The sequence below is a fragment of the Carcharodon carcharias genome, chromosome 4 (assembly GCF_017639515.1).
Source record: "Carcharodon carcharias isolate sCarCar2 chromosome 4, sCarCar2.pri, whole genome shotgun sequence".
Lineage (NCBI taxonomy): Eukaryota > Metazoa > Chordata > Chondrichthyes > Lamniformes > Lamnidae > Carcharodon > Carcharodon carcharias.
The window spans coordinates 195,811,751-195,828,728 of NC_054470.1; the positions used below are offsets into that span (position 1 = coordinate 195,811,751).

Consider the following 16,978-nt stretch of genomic DNA (forward strand, 5'->3'; position numbering starts at 1 on the left):
TCAGATCTTCTTCAGGCAGCATCAATGGTGTGACTTCAACGCTTTGTGGTGCCTCCTGTATGTTATCCACATTTCAGTCCCTTACTGTAAGGTAGGGATCATGACCGCATGGAAGACCGTGAACTTAGTTTCAGTTTTGATGCCATGATCTTCAAATGCTCGCTTCCTCGGATGACCAAAGGCTGCACCACTTTTTTTATAATGCTCATTTGAAGAACCTTGGGACATTTCATTATGTTAAAGGTGCTATATGAATAAAAAATGTTGCTGTTGTACCTTGTACTGTTAGTGTGAGCTAGTGTATAATTGTATGGGAACCAGGGAGGATGGAGACAATTTGGGATATTATTAAATATTTCTGCTTAGATTTGTTTAAAATCTAGTGGCATTTACCTGCTTCAAGATTAAGTAGGGATTAATTATTAAAAGGATCTTTGCACTGTTGAATGAAATCCATTATTCCAAAGCCTGTCATTCCAAAAAAAATTCCTCATATTTGCAGTAAATTCCATAGGTCCACCTTGTTTCTCAGATTTTAGTTGCTTTATGTGATATTGGAGATTTTCTCTGAGAAATCTCAAGAAACTCTGGAGGAAGTTTTAAACTAGTTATTTTTTTCAGCATACTCTACATCCCAAAGGGACCTTGAAATACATTTAATTGGTAAAAATGTTGTTAATAACATTATGAAAGATTTGAGAAAGTAACTAAGAACTGTTGTTCTTTTTTTCATAAAATGAAACAGTAGCTTTGCAGAAGTAAAAACACAGAAAAGGGGAAGTGGGCACATAAGATGCATGTTTTCCTATTATTAGATGGCTGACAGATGTGAACTTTGAGCCAAATCCTGTGACTGCAAAGAGACAGAGATCAACAACAGGAGTATAAATAGAAGGGAACCACTGAGAACCCAATAGAGAAAACGAATCGGAGCAGGAATAAGAACTAAATAAGAAGACGGAAAAAAACGTAAGGCATAACATTTAATTCTTCTTTTCATTAAGCCAATTAATCTTCATATTATGGGTTTACATTAAACTTTTAAAATAAGTAGATAGAGTCTAATGGATTAGGAGCTTTTCCTTACTTTGTCTGAGTAATTCAGTTTTAATTTTTTGAAAATTTGCCAAGTTTAACTAAGCGTGAATAATGAAAATTATCTTTTTTCTTAACCAGTCATGTTATTCTACTTACTTAATTAATGCACTGGATTTGTTCACACCACTTATGATGAAAAGTCCTATTGGAACAATCCAACATTGATTGGAGTTACTAGTCTAAGTTTGAGTTTATTAAAATTTATTTGAAGTAATTAACTAATTATGTTGACTGATTCCCGCTGTTCTTGTATTAATTTCCAGGAGTTGTTATGTGTCTCCTATTTTAAAACCAGATTTTTCTTTGGTGCATCTTTCCACACTCACATCCTTTGAAATTTGGTAGAGTTGGATTGCACTATATGCATAAATTATTTTTATCTAATAACAGGAGAATCTATGCTCTTGCTGCACAATAAGTATGAAAAGAGCTTTTGTTATAGCATCACATGAGTTGTCAGTGCTTAACACAGGCATCCAAATACATGGTAACTGCCAGAATTCTAGCCATAAAACTTCACAGAGCACTGCTCCTGTCTGTTCAGTGTCAACAATTAGAACTTAATTTTTTTTGTATGCAGATGTCTGCAGGCGAAGTCATAGTTTGTAGAGTATGTGGGCAAATCTTCTATGTCCAACAGGGTCCATTTTAAAAGTGTTTTGTCTTTTTATAGTTACCTAGGTCTCACCTTCTTTCAATGCCATCTAATGCACAAAAATGCTACACAACATTTTATATTTGACAGTTTTGTTTTGCAATCTATGATCGACAACCATTAATGTTTTTGAAGGACTGATTGTGGTTATACGACAGTCAGGTCTACTATCTGGCTGCAAAAAATGAAAAATCTACTTTTTTGGTAGCCTAAAGATTCTAGGTTATTGCAATTTTGCCACCACCAAACACACAACACTAATAACTGTAGCAATCCTAGTCAAAAGGCAATGAAATCAGAAGCAGCACTACAAAAAAGATAAAGAGAGATACCTTATTTACATGGAAAACTGCTCCCAACTTACTTCATTTTTTTAATTACATAGAATCGGCATTTCAGTACTTAAAAACAAATATGAAAAAGCCTCACATACCATTTGAAAAACAAGATATGTTGCATGAATAGAAAATCCTCTGTTTGAGTGTTAGTGGAGCAACAATCTATCATTCTACACAGATTCATATCTCAGTTCTAGTTACAAATAAAAGCTAAATAACATTGTTAATGAAGAGACCAAAGTCCATCCGCTGCCAGTTTCAAACTATAAATATAGCTAATTTAAAAGTTATGTAAATGTGGCTGTTTCATCAACTGCACACAATTCCTCAAACATTTAGGCTTAAACACTCCAGCTGTAGAAATCAAACCAGAAAATACTGGAAGCACTCCAGTTGTGGGAGTATCTGTGGAACAAGAAACAGAATTAACATTTCAGATCAATGACCTTTCAGTTCTGGTGAAAGTTCTTTGAACTGAAGCATTAATTGTATTTCTCTGTGCACTGATGCTGTCTGACATGCTAAATGATTCTAACATTTTCTGGTTTGTTTTCAGAATTTCAGTATCACGGAGAAAGGGATGAATTCGCTGAATTCCCATTAATACTAACTCTTTCAGTTACCATAAGCTAATTAGACTAATGATAAATGGATGGAATCACAGAACATGATCCCAAAATCACCAGCAAAGATCCTAGAATCTATATGACACAAGTGGGATTTGAATCGTTATTAAACAGTGGATTTAGAAATGGAATGGCAAAGCCTAATTTTCCAAAAATGAATCTATTATTCTCTGGGACAGATTCATGCTAACTCAGTATTTGTAGCATTTTGTTTTAACTACTTTAATGTCAACCAGGCTGCATGACAACTGAGATGAAATTGAAGAACTTAACGTTTTGGGTTGTTTGGGTTGGGTTATATCCTAATCCCAATGAATTGAGAAGCTTTAATTGGTCCAAAATACTGTTTTTGTGGGGATGCATTATTTTTTTTCTCTCAATCAAAACTCTCCCCTCACTGTGGTGTACCTGAGATTGATATTGGTCTAAAAAAAAGCTCTATCTCATTCTGAAAAAAAAATGCCACAAGTGGATTTTCTGTAAATCAAAATCTGTAAATACATGCTAAACCCAAAGGGTGTTTTATGCAGTCACAAAATTTATGAAAATTAAATCTAACTGTGAAGTTAATATTTTTCTTTCAGCCAAAGCCTTGTGCATTAATGCAAAAAGGGCTGGGTGTTGCCCTGACTCTCTGCCTACTCCTGGTGGGGTGGGCAGAGAGTCGGGGACAATGTGAGAAACCAGCAGTATGGACCATTGGAGAGAAAACACCTATGGATGATTCTCTGGGTAAAGTGACTGTGGTGGCACTGCTCCAGGCGAGCTGACATTTCTGTCTGCTCCAGGCAGCGAGGTAAGTACTGCAAATTAAGCACATTTGTTCTCAATTACATCAAAAGTTAGAATCATGTTTCATATTTTTCTGGATGGACTATAAAATTATTCAGTATACCCAAAGTCATTGGGAATGGAGGAGGGACATGCACATAGTGGCCTGACAAGCAAAATTTTCAAGTCGTTAATTCTTCACAAACTGGCAAACTTTCAGCGGGTCTTGAGGTTAGTTTTTTTAAATGATTACCCCTTGCTCAGACTTTAAACAAAGTCTGGCAAGCAATGATAAATAAAGACTCTCTGATCAGATTGATACACTGCATTCCACTTGATTATGTCTTTACCATCTTAAAGTGTTGGCGCAGGGAGCTCTCAGCAGTTTGCCACACCAGTTTTTTTACTAACCCTATAATTGGATAGCTCTTCCAAAGAGTTGGCAGAGCTACAGTGTGCTGTATCATTCTGTAATTCAAAACTTTTCATGCCCTTTCCAAGGTTTACTGAAACTAGTTCTGCAAATAGAGGCCCTCTGTGACCTTCGGGAAAATACTGCTCCCCAGTGGCAGAAAGCTAGAATTTTCTCATTTCAATTTTCACCATTAGCCTGCAACACTTATTCACACCACAATGGAATTTTACACAACCTATCCACACCAGTTTGATTGTGCATACGAATACCATGGAAGAGTTATAGCTACTTCCTATACAAGATTAAATAAATTATCCTTGTCTCACCCCAACAGTTAATCTGAACCATTCATCAGTCTCCTATCTATTCTAATAATGCTCAATGACTTGTTACAGATATTTTCAAACTGTTTTGAAAAATTTTTGAGGAATACCATACATTCACAAGACTTACCATATGACTTTTTGCCATTGTTTGTTAAAGACCTGCTTAAAATCTATGTAATCATTGTTCCACATCAGTTCAGCAGTCAGTTCCCACCTCCCAGCAGTGCTAGGCACCACTAATTGGGCAGTCAGCTCACCACCAGCTCAACAGGGTATTTACATTTATAGTTAGCATTGAGTGAATGAGACAGCTGCAATGCGGGGTCAGGACTCAGAAATTCTCTGGACGCTGGGTTCCCGATCCTGAATTGAAAATCCCAGCCATTGTGTTCTACACATATTTAGTTATCTCTGTTCATACCCATCCCTCTAAACTCATCTCCATTCATAACCAGGTAGTTTATTTATTTTATGTGCAGTTTAGAGAAGCCGCTTGTGGGTTTTGGACTGGTGTCTCTGTCTGCACGTAGTACCCCAACATCGGTATTATATTGTTAAAAGGGATATTTGGAGGGCAAACATTTTTGTACAAAGTACTACCTATTATAGTGGGAGAAAGTATTAATTTGAAGATGCTTAATTCAATTAACTGTTAATTCAAATTTTGTAAAATTAAAATCTTGTGCTGCTTTATTAAAACCGCTTTGGTTATACAATTACATTATTCAACTTTCTTCAAGTAAAATATGACTTTAAGGAACAGAGGAAATAATAGCATCATCATAAATTTTCTTTATATTTTTCTTGACCACGTCAAGCTGATTTGAACTCCAACCCCAACAAATCACACCCCACTCCCCCTAACTTACATAAAACCATGAACTGTGAAATTTTTGGTCTAAGAATGGAATCCAACCATCCCCTACCGTGACACCCCGCCCCCATCTCTTTTTCCCAATCCCTCGCCCATCCCAGGAAACTATGGAATGTAAATAATAGTAGCCTAGAAAAGATGGTATTGTCTCGTATCCCAGATGCTTTAAATTTAAATCTCACTAGGATAAGATGTGAGACTGAACTCTCTAAATCCGTGGCTTAGCACAATAAAAAGAAACCATTAGGAAAGTTGCCAGATTGTTATAAAAACCCAACAACTTCCACTAACTCCATTCAGGGAAGAGGGCCTACTACCCCGATCTGATCCAGTCCACATGTGACTTCAGTCTCACACTGTGGACTGGATTTAGGTGTTCCCGACATGGGTCCCGCCCACTAGATGGGGAACCATAGAAAGATACTCCAGTGGGGGAGCCTTGACCAAATTAGATGCTTAAGTGCCCAGCATTCCTTGGGAGTTAAGACCCCGGTGGTAAAAATCCCGCCCTCTCGAGAGCTGCCAGGCAATTAGAAGTCAACAGCTCTCCGGTACAGGCAGCGCCACTAGGAGTGATGGCTGCTTCTGGTACTATAGTGAGGCCTTTACCAGAGATCGTAGTGGGATCTCAAGAGAGAGGTGAGTGGGATGGTTTGGAGGTCGCAGTGAGGGGGTCGCTGACAAGAGGAGGAGGGGGGAGGTAAGTCAGATGCAAGAGAAATGGTGGTGGCTCGCAGCGGGAAACCCCACTTCCCAATACCAGATCCCTTGATTGGGCACCAAGTGCCTTTGAAAGACGTACCCCCAGGAGGCTGCTGGCAAATATAACAGGTTTGCTGGGTGGCCTTCAGGAGGCATGTGGAGCCCATGCAAGTTAAGGAGAATCATAATGTCTTAGGGATAATGACCTTTAAGTGGCTCATTAATGAGCATAATTAGCCAGTGGGTGGGTTCCCTACAAGAGCCCACTCCCACCACTGACTTAACAGAGGTCAGATTTCCTGCCGGCGGGAATGGGATGCGCAGGCCCGGCCGTCATCTAGCCTGTGGGCTCCATTAAATCCAGCCCTATGTAATTAAATACTAATGCCTCTTGGGACAATTAGAGATGGACAATATATACTCCCTTGCCAGGGCTGCCCAAGAATAGTTTTTTAAAAAAGCTACAGCCAGGATTGTAAATTAGTGGAATACTCTCCCAGGTTTGGAAGCCCCAGGTGAAACTATTGCTTTCTTCCAAAAAAAAATGGTAACATTTTGTATAAAGATATTTCTCCTTTTCCTTTACCTTAATCAACTATTACTTTATAACTTGCATTTAAATAGCATCCCAACTCATAAACCTTAGCTACATTACATTAGTCTTCAGTTTGTGATTTTTAAATTAATTTATCATTTCAGTTTGAAGCACCTGCAACAAAAACTAAACCAACATGGATTTGTGAACATTTCCTTCATGGTGGTAAATCACCAAGGGAAAGACTCGCGTGAAAAATACAAACACCTAAAGTCAAAGGTGACAGAACAAATTCCTGTGTACCAACAAGACGTTAATCGGACCAATATTTGGGAGCTGCTCCAAGGCAATAAGGATGATTTCCTGATCTATGATAGGTTTGTAACATCATTATATGGCTATCCAATAGTTTATTTTTGAAATCAGTCAGCAGCTTATCAATATACTGTATGCACAGTTTCTCACCACAAATTTCAATGAAGCTATACGCTCCATGGAACTCATTGTGTTTATAATATAAGTGTATCTTGAAAAGATGATCATATTTTTGTGAACAGTATAAAGATTCTCAGATTAGTTTCTGCCCCTCTTTGATCAGGACATATAAGACTAAACTGGGACTAAATGACAGGCATCTGAACTTTTCAGGAATGAGAGCAATATCAATCTGATTTGTCCGCTTTCCCTGTGGTGAAATTCCTGTCTTTTGTTCAACATCTCTCCAAACTGATAAGTCTAAACTTGGATTTCAGCTATAAATTCCCCACGAGAGGAAACATCCTCCAAGCAACTACCCTGTTAAGCCCCCTCAGAATCTTATGTTTCAATAAGAGAACCTCTCATTCGTCTAAACTCCAATGAGTATAAGCCCAACCCTGCTCAACCTTTCCTCATAAGACAACTTCTTCATCCCAGGAATCAGCCCAGTGAACCTTCCCTGAACTGCTTCCAATACAAGTATAAATTGGGATTTCAACATGGTCTTTCACCCCTCCCCTTCCCACCGCATCTTTCCACGCAGTGCAGGTGATGCAGTATCTAACCTTTTATCTCCTCTCTCCTCATTGCCCTAGATCCCAAATACTCCTTCCAGGTGAAACAGTGATTTACTTGTATTTTCAACTTAGTTTACTGTATTTGCTGCTTACAATGCAGTTTGTTCTACACTGGAGAGACTAAATACAGATTGGGTGACTGTTTTACAGAACTTCCAGTTCTGATGAAAAATCATTGATCTGAAACATTGGGCAGAATTTTCCCCCCGTTAGGGGGGGATGTTGAAGAGCAAGTGCGCAGAGGTGCGCCACCAATCGGCGCCCCTGATTTGGGGCACGCCGCCATTTTACGTGGGCGGGCCAATTAAGGCCCGCCCAGCGTGACGTCCGCACAGAAGCGCGATGTGCTCCCTATGCGGGTGTGGGGGCATCCCTCAGCCAAAAGTGCGTTCTTTTGTGCATGCGCACAAAAGAGCGCACTCATCTCCCTCAGGCAAAGTGCTGCTTCAGGGAGATCGGCTGTACATTAACAAATATTAAAAATAGAAAAAAAAATTCCCTGACATGTCACATCATGTGACCCTGTCACATGAGTTGGGACATGTCCATAACTTTTAAAAACACTTTAATTAAATTTTTAAAAATCTACATGAAACCTCATCCCACCCATGAATGAGGCTTCATGCTTTTTCTGATTCCCGCCAGGGCTCCCGGCCTGTCCACCAACCTTAAGGTTGGACGGGCAGGTCCATTAATTACTTCAATGACTCTGTCAATAGCCTCAATTGGCCATTGACAGATCGGCGGGCGCACAGCTGATTTTGCCGAGCCCCCGCCTACCTGAAAATTTAAATGGGACGTGGTGACGTCGGGAGTTCTGCCTGATGTCACCGCATGTCATTTTACACATCAGTGAGCGGGCCCCGCGCCCCCGCACACCGATGGGAAAATCCTGGCCATTAACTCTGCTTCTCTTTCGACAGGTATTCCAAAATCTGCTGAGTACTTCCAGCATTTTCTGTTTTTATCTCAGATTTTCAGCATCAGCAGTGTTTTGCTTTCACAATTTAAAAGTAGACACCATCCACAGGTTCAAAAATGTTCCAGGGTAATCTTTGAAAGATTGCTGCAACCTTCTGCAATGTTTTGTCAATGTCCTTTTGCCAAACAATTGCTCCACAATTATTTTACAAGTTGAATATTACAAGAGGCAGATATTGCTTTCCTTCCAACAGCTACAGTACTAGTGCATTGAACTCCCTCTATTTAAATGTCTAATCATCCTATGTAAAAATCTAACAAACTGCTCATTTTTTTAACAGCTGTGGAAAGCTGACCTACCACCTGGAACTGCCGTACACCATCCTATCATTTCCATATGTAGAGTATGCAATTATGAAAACATATTGTCAAGGAATATGCGCTAACTGTGCTTTGGAGGTAGGTATTAAACCATGAATTTAATTTTATTCATCAAATTCTAGGAGGTGTGCTGTGACATTGCAGACAGATAACCTAGGGCACAGGCTGGAGAGTTGAATAGTTGGATGGATAAGGATTGAGGGCTGGCGAGCAGAACAGTCATTTGGACTGGGAAAGACAGAAAAGCCAAGGGTAGAATGAGCACACTAGGAAAAAGTGACCATGAAACTAGAAATGGTGATCATGAAACGTTCATTGATTGTCATGAAAACCCATTAGGTTCACTTATGTACTTTGAGGAAGGAAATCTGCCGTCCTTACCTGGTCTGACCTACATGTGACTTCAGATCCACAGTAATGTGGTTGACACATAACTGCCCTCTGAAATGGTCAAGCGATTCAAGGGCAATTAGGTATGGACAACAAACGCTGGCCTTGCCAGTGACACCCATATCCCATGAAAGAATAAATAATATCAGCATAATCATGGCCAGAAAGAAAAGAAAAGGCTTTGCATATCTATAGCACCTTTCATGACTGCAAAAAATACTAATGCATTTTTCAGCCATTGAAGTATTTTTGAATTGTAATCACTGTTGTAATGTTACAAACATAGCAGCAATTATGCACAGCAAGATCCAACAAACAGCAATGTGATGATGATCAGATAGCTTTGTTTTACTTACCTACCTGATGCTAGTTTAATGCAATTAGAAATGAGGGCCACCTTTACACCATTTGAAATGTCCTGTCCTTGCACCTGCAGCACCATCCTCCTTCATGTAATGCAAGAAACGCAACAGAAGAAATAAAACCTGACAAAAGTGACCTTGACACTGAGCAGCATCGTTCACATCGGAACCACAAGCACAATGTCCGTAAAAAAGGTAATAAGCATCTAGCAGGAGATCGGCTTCACCGAAACCGGACAGATTTCAGAGAGTTAGGGCAAGGTCAACATGACCAGCACCAAAAACTTCACCACAAAAACCATCAGCACAACCACAAAGCTGACTTAGAAGCAGGAACTCCTGACTCTGTGGCAGATAATGGCTCACAACAACAGCAACATCTGTGAAAAAACAAATCAAGCTGAAAGAAGGAGTTCAAATGAAAACCCAATGGCCTGTCAGAGCTAACAGGAATGAGATGATGTTGATATTGCCGTCAGCTGCTCAGTGGCAAGTCCTCCGATAACGAAGTGACTTGACGCTGCAGGACACAGTCATCATCCTGACTGTGACAGGAACAGGGACGGCTGGACGAGGCCAGCCTCTCTGAATCCTGACAATGACGCCTGATCCCTGTTCTCTGACCACAGCAAGATTAGGTGAGGCAGAGCCAACGAAAATCTTGACAAGGAGGTAAAAGATGAGAATGAAAAAATGGGCAGCAGTAAACAATCCCTTTGGAATGTAAATTGCTGTCTATTTTCATAAAGCTTTGAAAACTCCATGTTGAATTTCAGCTTTAAGGTTCATTCCAACCCCTCTATTTCACCTTGAGGGATGATCTGCTACCAAACAGTATTATGAGGCCAATCAGTATAAGGTTCCGGTTAGTCCTTGTCGCTGTTGCTTATTTTCCCAATCCTTGTGGTTTCCTCTGTGAGAAGAGCAGCACAAACTATTCTATAGGAGCTGCTGTTTGATGTAAGGCAAACACAAAGGGAAGATAAGTGAAGCAGAGAAGCTAATCTGCATTCTGTGTAACAACTTTGCAAACAAATTGATGTATTGGTACTTCTGATCGATCATTTTTTTCCTACAAAAATTTTAAGAATAAGATTTTTCTACTTTTTGTCTTCCTCTGAATTACTTTTCCTTTCAATTATAACAAGTAAGAACATTTTTTAAGACCAATTAGTAAATGATGCCTAAGTTAACTGCAATTAGATAGAGCCAGTCTGACAAGAGGTTGGCGTCATTCACATAGAAGTTGCAATTCCAACTCAGTCCTGCTCTATTCTCGAATTTGAAATATGGACAAGAAATCCTCTATTAAGATCATAGATCACTATCGAGTAGGCTTTTGGTTTTATTGGTAATAACAGAAGACCTCATTGTGAAGAAATGAAAGACCATTTGTGGTTTATTTGAAAGCAGGTGCCATATTTCATGATGGTTACCAGGGAAACCACTGACCCTAGTGTACCTGAATCCCTGTATGGTAAATGTTGATGAATTAGATATCCTGGAAAATCTGTAATGCACTGGAAGTATTCTGTAACAAGATATCAATAAACATTCTGTTTCTGAAAAGCAATGTTGGCACAGTCTTGTTTTTCTGTGAAGAGATCCACCAATGGTCGAGTCATGTTTAATACAGGGCAATTGGAATTGGAAGAATTGCTTTAGACATTGAAGTTCCACTCTGAATTTCAATATTTTAATTTAATGATCAATTTACACGATACAGATTTTGCTTTCCCCTACACTAAAGTTATGTTGTGTAAATCTAGAATTAGCGTTTAATATGACTGGATCAAAGCAGAATCATTCAGCGAGGCTGAATCTGCTTCATTTCATACTGCAGTCAAAAATTGACACTAGATTCACACTGCAAAATATTAGCACTGATGGGAACCAAAACCATTTCACAATAACATTATTGGTGTAGTTTAAGAGCACCTTAAATGGATCCTGTGTGAACGGTATCTTGCATTCCAAGTTAGACTCCAATAATAACATGGGGCAGGATTTTTCAGTTGGCATGTGGGGGCGGGTCTGATACATTGAAGCGTTAAATGACACCCGATGACGTTGGGCGTGTATCCTGACATCATTGCACAGTCCCGTGATATTTCATTCAGCGGGCGCGCGCCAGAGTTGACTGCGTGCCTGCTGATATGTAAATAGCCGATTAAGGCCATTAAGAAAGTAATTGATTTACTTGGTAATGCTGCCCATCCAACCTGAAGATTGGCTGGCAGACGAAAAGGCCAAGCTGCCTTCGTGTCTTTTAGGAAACCTCATCCCTTTCCTAAAGCTTTTAATAAATAAATAATCTTCCTAAATATAAAAACATGTACCATCTCATTTGATACAGTCACATAAGGGAACAAGTTTAAATAAATTTTTACACCATTTATTTAATTATTTCAACATCGATTCAATCTTCCTGAGGTAGCTCTGTGCCTCAGGGAGATTGAAGCGCTCTTTCGCGCGCACCTACTGAGCGCTAATGCTCGTGTATTATGCTGGGTGGTCCTGAACTGGCCTGTCCATGTAAAATGCTGGTGTGGAGCCAATAGCGGGAGGTGATCAGCGCCGCTTCTGCCCCCACCCACTCCCGCTGAACCCACCAGAATCACAGAATCAGAATCACAGAATGACAGTGCAGAAGAGGCCCTTCGGCCCATCGAGTCTGCACCAACACGTGAGAAACACCTGATCTACCTACCTAATCCCATCTACCAGCACTTGGCCCATAGCCTTGAATGTTATGACGTGCCAAGTGCTCATCCAGGTACTTTTTAAAGGATGTGAAGCTACCCACCTCCACCACCCTCCCAGGCAGTGCATTCCACACCGTCACCACCTTTGGGTAAAAAGTTTTTCTTCACATCCCCCCTAAACCTCCTGCCCCTCAACTTGAACTTATGCCCCCTTGTGACTGACCCTTCAACTAAGGGGAACAGCTGCTCCCTATCCACCCTGTCCATGCCCCTCATAATCTTGTACACCTCCATCAGGTTGCCCCTCAGTCTTCTCTGCTCCAATGAAAACAACCCAAGTCTATCCAACCTCTCTACATAACAAATGTTTCACTCCAAGCAACATCCTGGTGAATCTCCTCTGCACTCCCTCCAGTGCAATCACATCCTTCCTATAATGTGGTGACCAGAACTGCACACAGTACTCCAGCTGTGGCCTCACCAAGGTTCTATACAACTCCAACATGACCTCCCTACTTTTGTAATCTATGCCTCGATTGATAAAGGCAAGTGTCCCATATCCCTTTTTCACCACCCCACTAACATGCCCCTCCGTCTTCAGAGATCTATGGACACACAAGCCAAGGTCCCTTTGTTCCTCAGAACTTCCTAGTGCCATGCTATTCATTGAATACTTCCTTGTCAAATTACTCCTTCCAAAGTGTATCACCTCACACGCCATTAAATTCAGGCCATTAAAGTCAAATACTGCTGATGTTGGAACCCTGAAATAGAAACAAAAAATGCTGGAAATGTTCAGCAGGTCTGCCAACATCTGTGATTAGAGAAACTGAGTTAATATTTCAGGTTGATGGCCGATCATCAGAACTGTTCTGAGGAAAGGTCATCAACCTAAAAGATTGGGGTGAATTTTACAGGCGGGTGTATTGCTTGAACCCCTGGTAGACAAGTCTTGAGTCGAGCAACTTGAGAAAAGGCTGCTTAGCCACCCCAATTGGCCGGCGGCTGAGTAGTCCCACAAGCGCCAGAACACAGCAATGGCCACTGGTAGGACTGCAAGCAATCCCGAGGAAGAGAGCCATGCATGCTGGACTTACAGGTGAGTGCATGGTTTTTGTTTGGTGAGGGATCAGGGAACTTACGGAGGGGGTTGGTTTCTTGAGTCCAGGGGATGGGGGGGAGGAATGAGGCGGGGGAGGGTGTAGTACCATCTTGGAGGCTGTGCCCAAATAGGCACAGGGCACCCCCCCCCCCCAAAGGTGATGGCTTCCCCTTTCCTTTCCGTCTTTTAGTCCAATATCCTTTAGTCTTTAATTGGCCAGTTAAGGGCCTCGGTAGGCCTAAGGGTAGGCAGGTTGGCTGATGCTTCAGCTGCCATTGTATTAGAGGGGGGGGTAACTCTGGAGTGGACTGGACTGTGGTGAACTAGCCACTTGTCCCATTTTACACCTCCCCCTAAACAGGCCAGCAGGGTTGGGGTGGGGAGTACACAAAATTCCCCCAATTAATTGTTTCTTTTTCCACAGTTGCTGCTAAAGATGTTAAGTGTGTCCAATATTTTCTGTTTTTAATTCCAACAAGAGCAACTTGCATTTCAATAGCGGCTTTAACAAAATACAATACCCCACAGCACTTCACAGGGTTGTAAAGGCACTTCACCAAATGGAAACTAAACCAAGGTAGGAGATAATAGAAGTTTTCAGGCAACCCTTGAGGAGAGTGAAATAGAGCTGTAGTGTGCTTTGGGGAGCACATCACAGAGTATAGGGCCCAGGCACCTGGATATACAGTTACCATCCCCTGGCTTCGTAAGACCATAATACCATAAGACATAGGAGCAGAAATTAGGCTAATCGGCCCATCGAGTCTGCTCCGCCATTCAATCATGGCTGATACGTTTCTCAACCCCATTCTCCTGCCTTCGCCCCGTAACTTTGATCCCCTTACCAATCAAGAACCTATCTATGTCGGTCTTAAATACACTCAATGACCTGGCCTCCACAGCCTTCTGTGGCAATGAATTCCATAGATTCACCATTCTCCTCATCTCTGTTCTAAAAGGTCTTCCCTTTACTCTGAGGTTGTGCCCACGGGTCCTAGTCTCTCCTACTAATGGAAACATCTTCCCCACGTCCACTCTATCCAGGCCTTTCATCGTTATGATAGAGTGAGGAATATGCCAGGCCATGAGGTTACAGATTGTGGTTGAATATAATTCTACTGCTGCTGATGGTCCACATACTTCATGGCTGTCCAGTTTTGAGCTTCCAGGTCAGTTCTGGATCTATACCATTTTACACGGTGGTAGTGCCACACAACACGTTAGAGGGTATGCTCACTGTGAAGATAGGATTTTGTCTTCACAAGGGCTGTGCAGTGGTCATTCCTACCTATACTGTCATGAACAGATGTATCTACGACAGGGTGACTGATGATAACCAGGTCAAGTAGGTTGTTTCCCCTTGTTAGTTTCTTCATCTGCTGCAGGCCCAGTCTGACAGATATTTCCTTCAAGACTCAGCCAGCTCAGTTGGTAGTGGTGCTACTGGGCCACTCTTGGTGGCGGACATTGAAGTCCTCAATCCAGAGTATATTCTATGCTTTTTCCCCCCTCAATGCTTCTTCCAAATGGTGTTCAACATAGAGGATTACTGACTCATCAGCTAAGGGAGAGGGATAGATGGGAACCAGCAGGTGGTTTCCTTGCCCGTGTTTGACCTAAGGCCATCAGATTTCATGGGGTCCGGAGACAATGTTGAGTACTCTCAGGGCAACTCCTTCCCGACTGTATATCACTGTGCCTCCGCCTCAGTTAGGTCTGTCCTGCCTTTGGGACATGACATAGCCTTGCATGGTGATGATAGTGTCTGGGACATTTTCTGTAAGGTATGATTCTGTCTTAATAACCATGTCAGACTGTTGCTTGACTAGGCTGTAGGGTAGCTCTCCCAATTTTGGCACGAGCCCTCAGAAATTTAGTAAGGAGGGCTTTGCAGGATCAATAGGGCTAGGTGTGCCCTTGTCCTTAAGTCGATGCCTGTCCAGTTTTATTCCTTTTTGATTTTTCTGTAGTGGTTTGGTGCAACTGGGTGGCTTGCTAGGGCATATCAGAGGCTAGGCAAAGTTAGACAGAGCAGGGAAGGATGATGTGGTCAACCATGTCAAAGGCTGCAAAGAGATGACAAAAGATGATAAGAGATATCGCAGCACAATCAAACAGGATGTAATTTGCAAGCTTAAGTCTTCAACATGAATGCAACTAATTTGCTTGAATTTACTTGTGGATTGGGTGTGAATTACTGCTGACATTGTGAAAAAGCAAAATTTTTAATATGACATATGCTTTCCAGTTTTAGTTAATCTGTCAAAGTAATTTTCAAGTTGTCCCACCTTCTCCAACAATTATCTCTAATTGAGTCCCTCACCTTTCACCAGCAAGAGGCAACTTACACAAATGGACCGCACAGCACAACCTCAGAGAGGTTTCATATCAATTCCTGGTCTTGACGCCAAGATGTGCTGTTTTAAACACCTAGAGTGAAATTTGTCCCAGATTTGTAGTAAGTGCGGTAGCAGATGGGAAAAAGGATGTTTTACCCACTGGCCGCAATGGCAGCTTTTTACGCCGTATTGCCCCAATACTGCCTCATTAATCACTCGTTTTCAGGAAACATGCTAGATTGCTGGCAAGGCATCTTCTCATTCGGCCACCCCGCCATCACATCAGGCCTTCAGTAAATCGGGCGCCATATTTAAAAGCCGGCCCTGCAAAGAGCCAGCACTCTTCAAGGGATAGGAAGCTGCTGCATACTGATGGCTGCCAAAATGCTGTCCCCAGATTTAGCAACACATCCCTTGAGCGCCTACTGGATGCAGTGGTGGCCTGCTGCAATGTCTTCTAAGTTGGTCTAGGCAAAGGCCAGAAAGCAAGGTCACAAATCCTCCATGGGAGGTGGTGGCAGCAGTGGTTAGGGCCAGTGCCCTGCAAAAGAGTTCAGCCACCCAGTGCAGAAATAGGATGAATTATCTCATCCGTTCCATCAAGGTAAGTCACTCTTCTCATCACTCTCAACTCACACACTCACAAACCCATCACAACCCACAGGAATCTCACACCTCAAGGGAGAACACCATTAAGTCTCACACACATCCTCACATCTGCATCAGGCTTGTAACCTCTGGAGCTCGTATCCTCATCCCGCCCATGGTCCCTGCTCACCAAACAAATATTCCACGCAGAGCCATGTGTCCTGCTCACACTCTCTCTCTGTTTTCATGCAGGAGAAGCCTGCTCACAGCCGCAGGGAGAGGTTCCTTGCTAGGGGTGGGGTGGCCCACATTCAGCCCCTCACTCACTTTGAGGAGAGTGCTGACTGGCGAGGACGTGGACCCTGCCTGCAGTGACAGATAGGTCACAGAATCACATAATTATTATGGTGTAGAAGGAGGTCATTCGGCCCATTGTGTCTGCACCGGCTCTCTGAGCATTTTAACTTAGAACCAATCTCTTATCTTTTCCCTGTAACCCTGCACATTGTTTCTATTTAGATGATCATCCAATGCTCTCTTGAATGCTTCATTTGGATCTACCTCTACTACACTTCCAGGCAGTGCATTCCAAATCCTAACTATTCGCTATGAGAAAAGAATTTTTTCTCACCTTGCATTTACACCTTTTGCAAAACATTTTAAAACTGTGCCCTCTGGTTCTCGATCCATTTATGAGTGGGAACAGTTTCTCCCTATCTACTCTGTCCACACACCTCATTATTTTGAAAACTTCTATCAAGTCTCCTCTCAGCCTTCTCCTCTCCAAAGAGAACA

At 41.8% G+C, this 16,978-nt stretch overlaps 2 protein-coding genes across 2 annotated transcripts in view; one reads left to right on the forward strand and one right to left on the reverse strand.

The window, feature by feature from the left end:
- The first annotated feature begins 870 nt into the window (after nucleotides 1-870).
- LOC121277347 (selenoprotein P) lies at nucleotides 871-11,022 on the forward strand. Its single transcript, XM_041186711.1, has 5 exons — nucleotides 871-969; nucleotides 3,302-3,513; nucleotides 6,505-6,717; nucleotides 8,658-8,775; nucleotides 9,524-11,022. The coding sequence occupies exons 2-5, from the start codon at nucleotides 3,320-3,322 to the stop codon at nucleotides 9,833-9,835; spliced, it is 837 nt and encodes a 278-aa protein (XP_041042645.1). The 5' UTR covers nucleotides 871-969; nucleotides 3,302-3,319; the 3' UTR covers nucleotides 9,836-11,022.
- A 2,043-nt stretch (nucleotides 11,023-13,065) lies between these two features.
- The window catches only part of LOC121276826 (coiled-coil domain-containing protein 152-like), a 150,786-nt gene continuing 146,873 nt past the window's right edge, over nucleotides 13,066-16,978 (reverse strand). Inside the window, exon 11 of the mRNA XM_041185369.1 lies at nucleotides 13,066-13,207. Within this exon, the coding sequence (XP_041041303.1) occupies nucleotides 13,066-13,207 (142 nt within the window). The remainder of the gene's footprint in view (nucleotides 13,208-16,978) is intronic.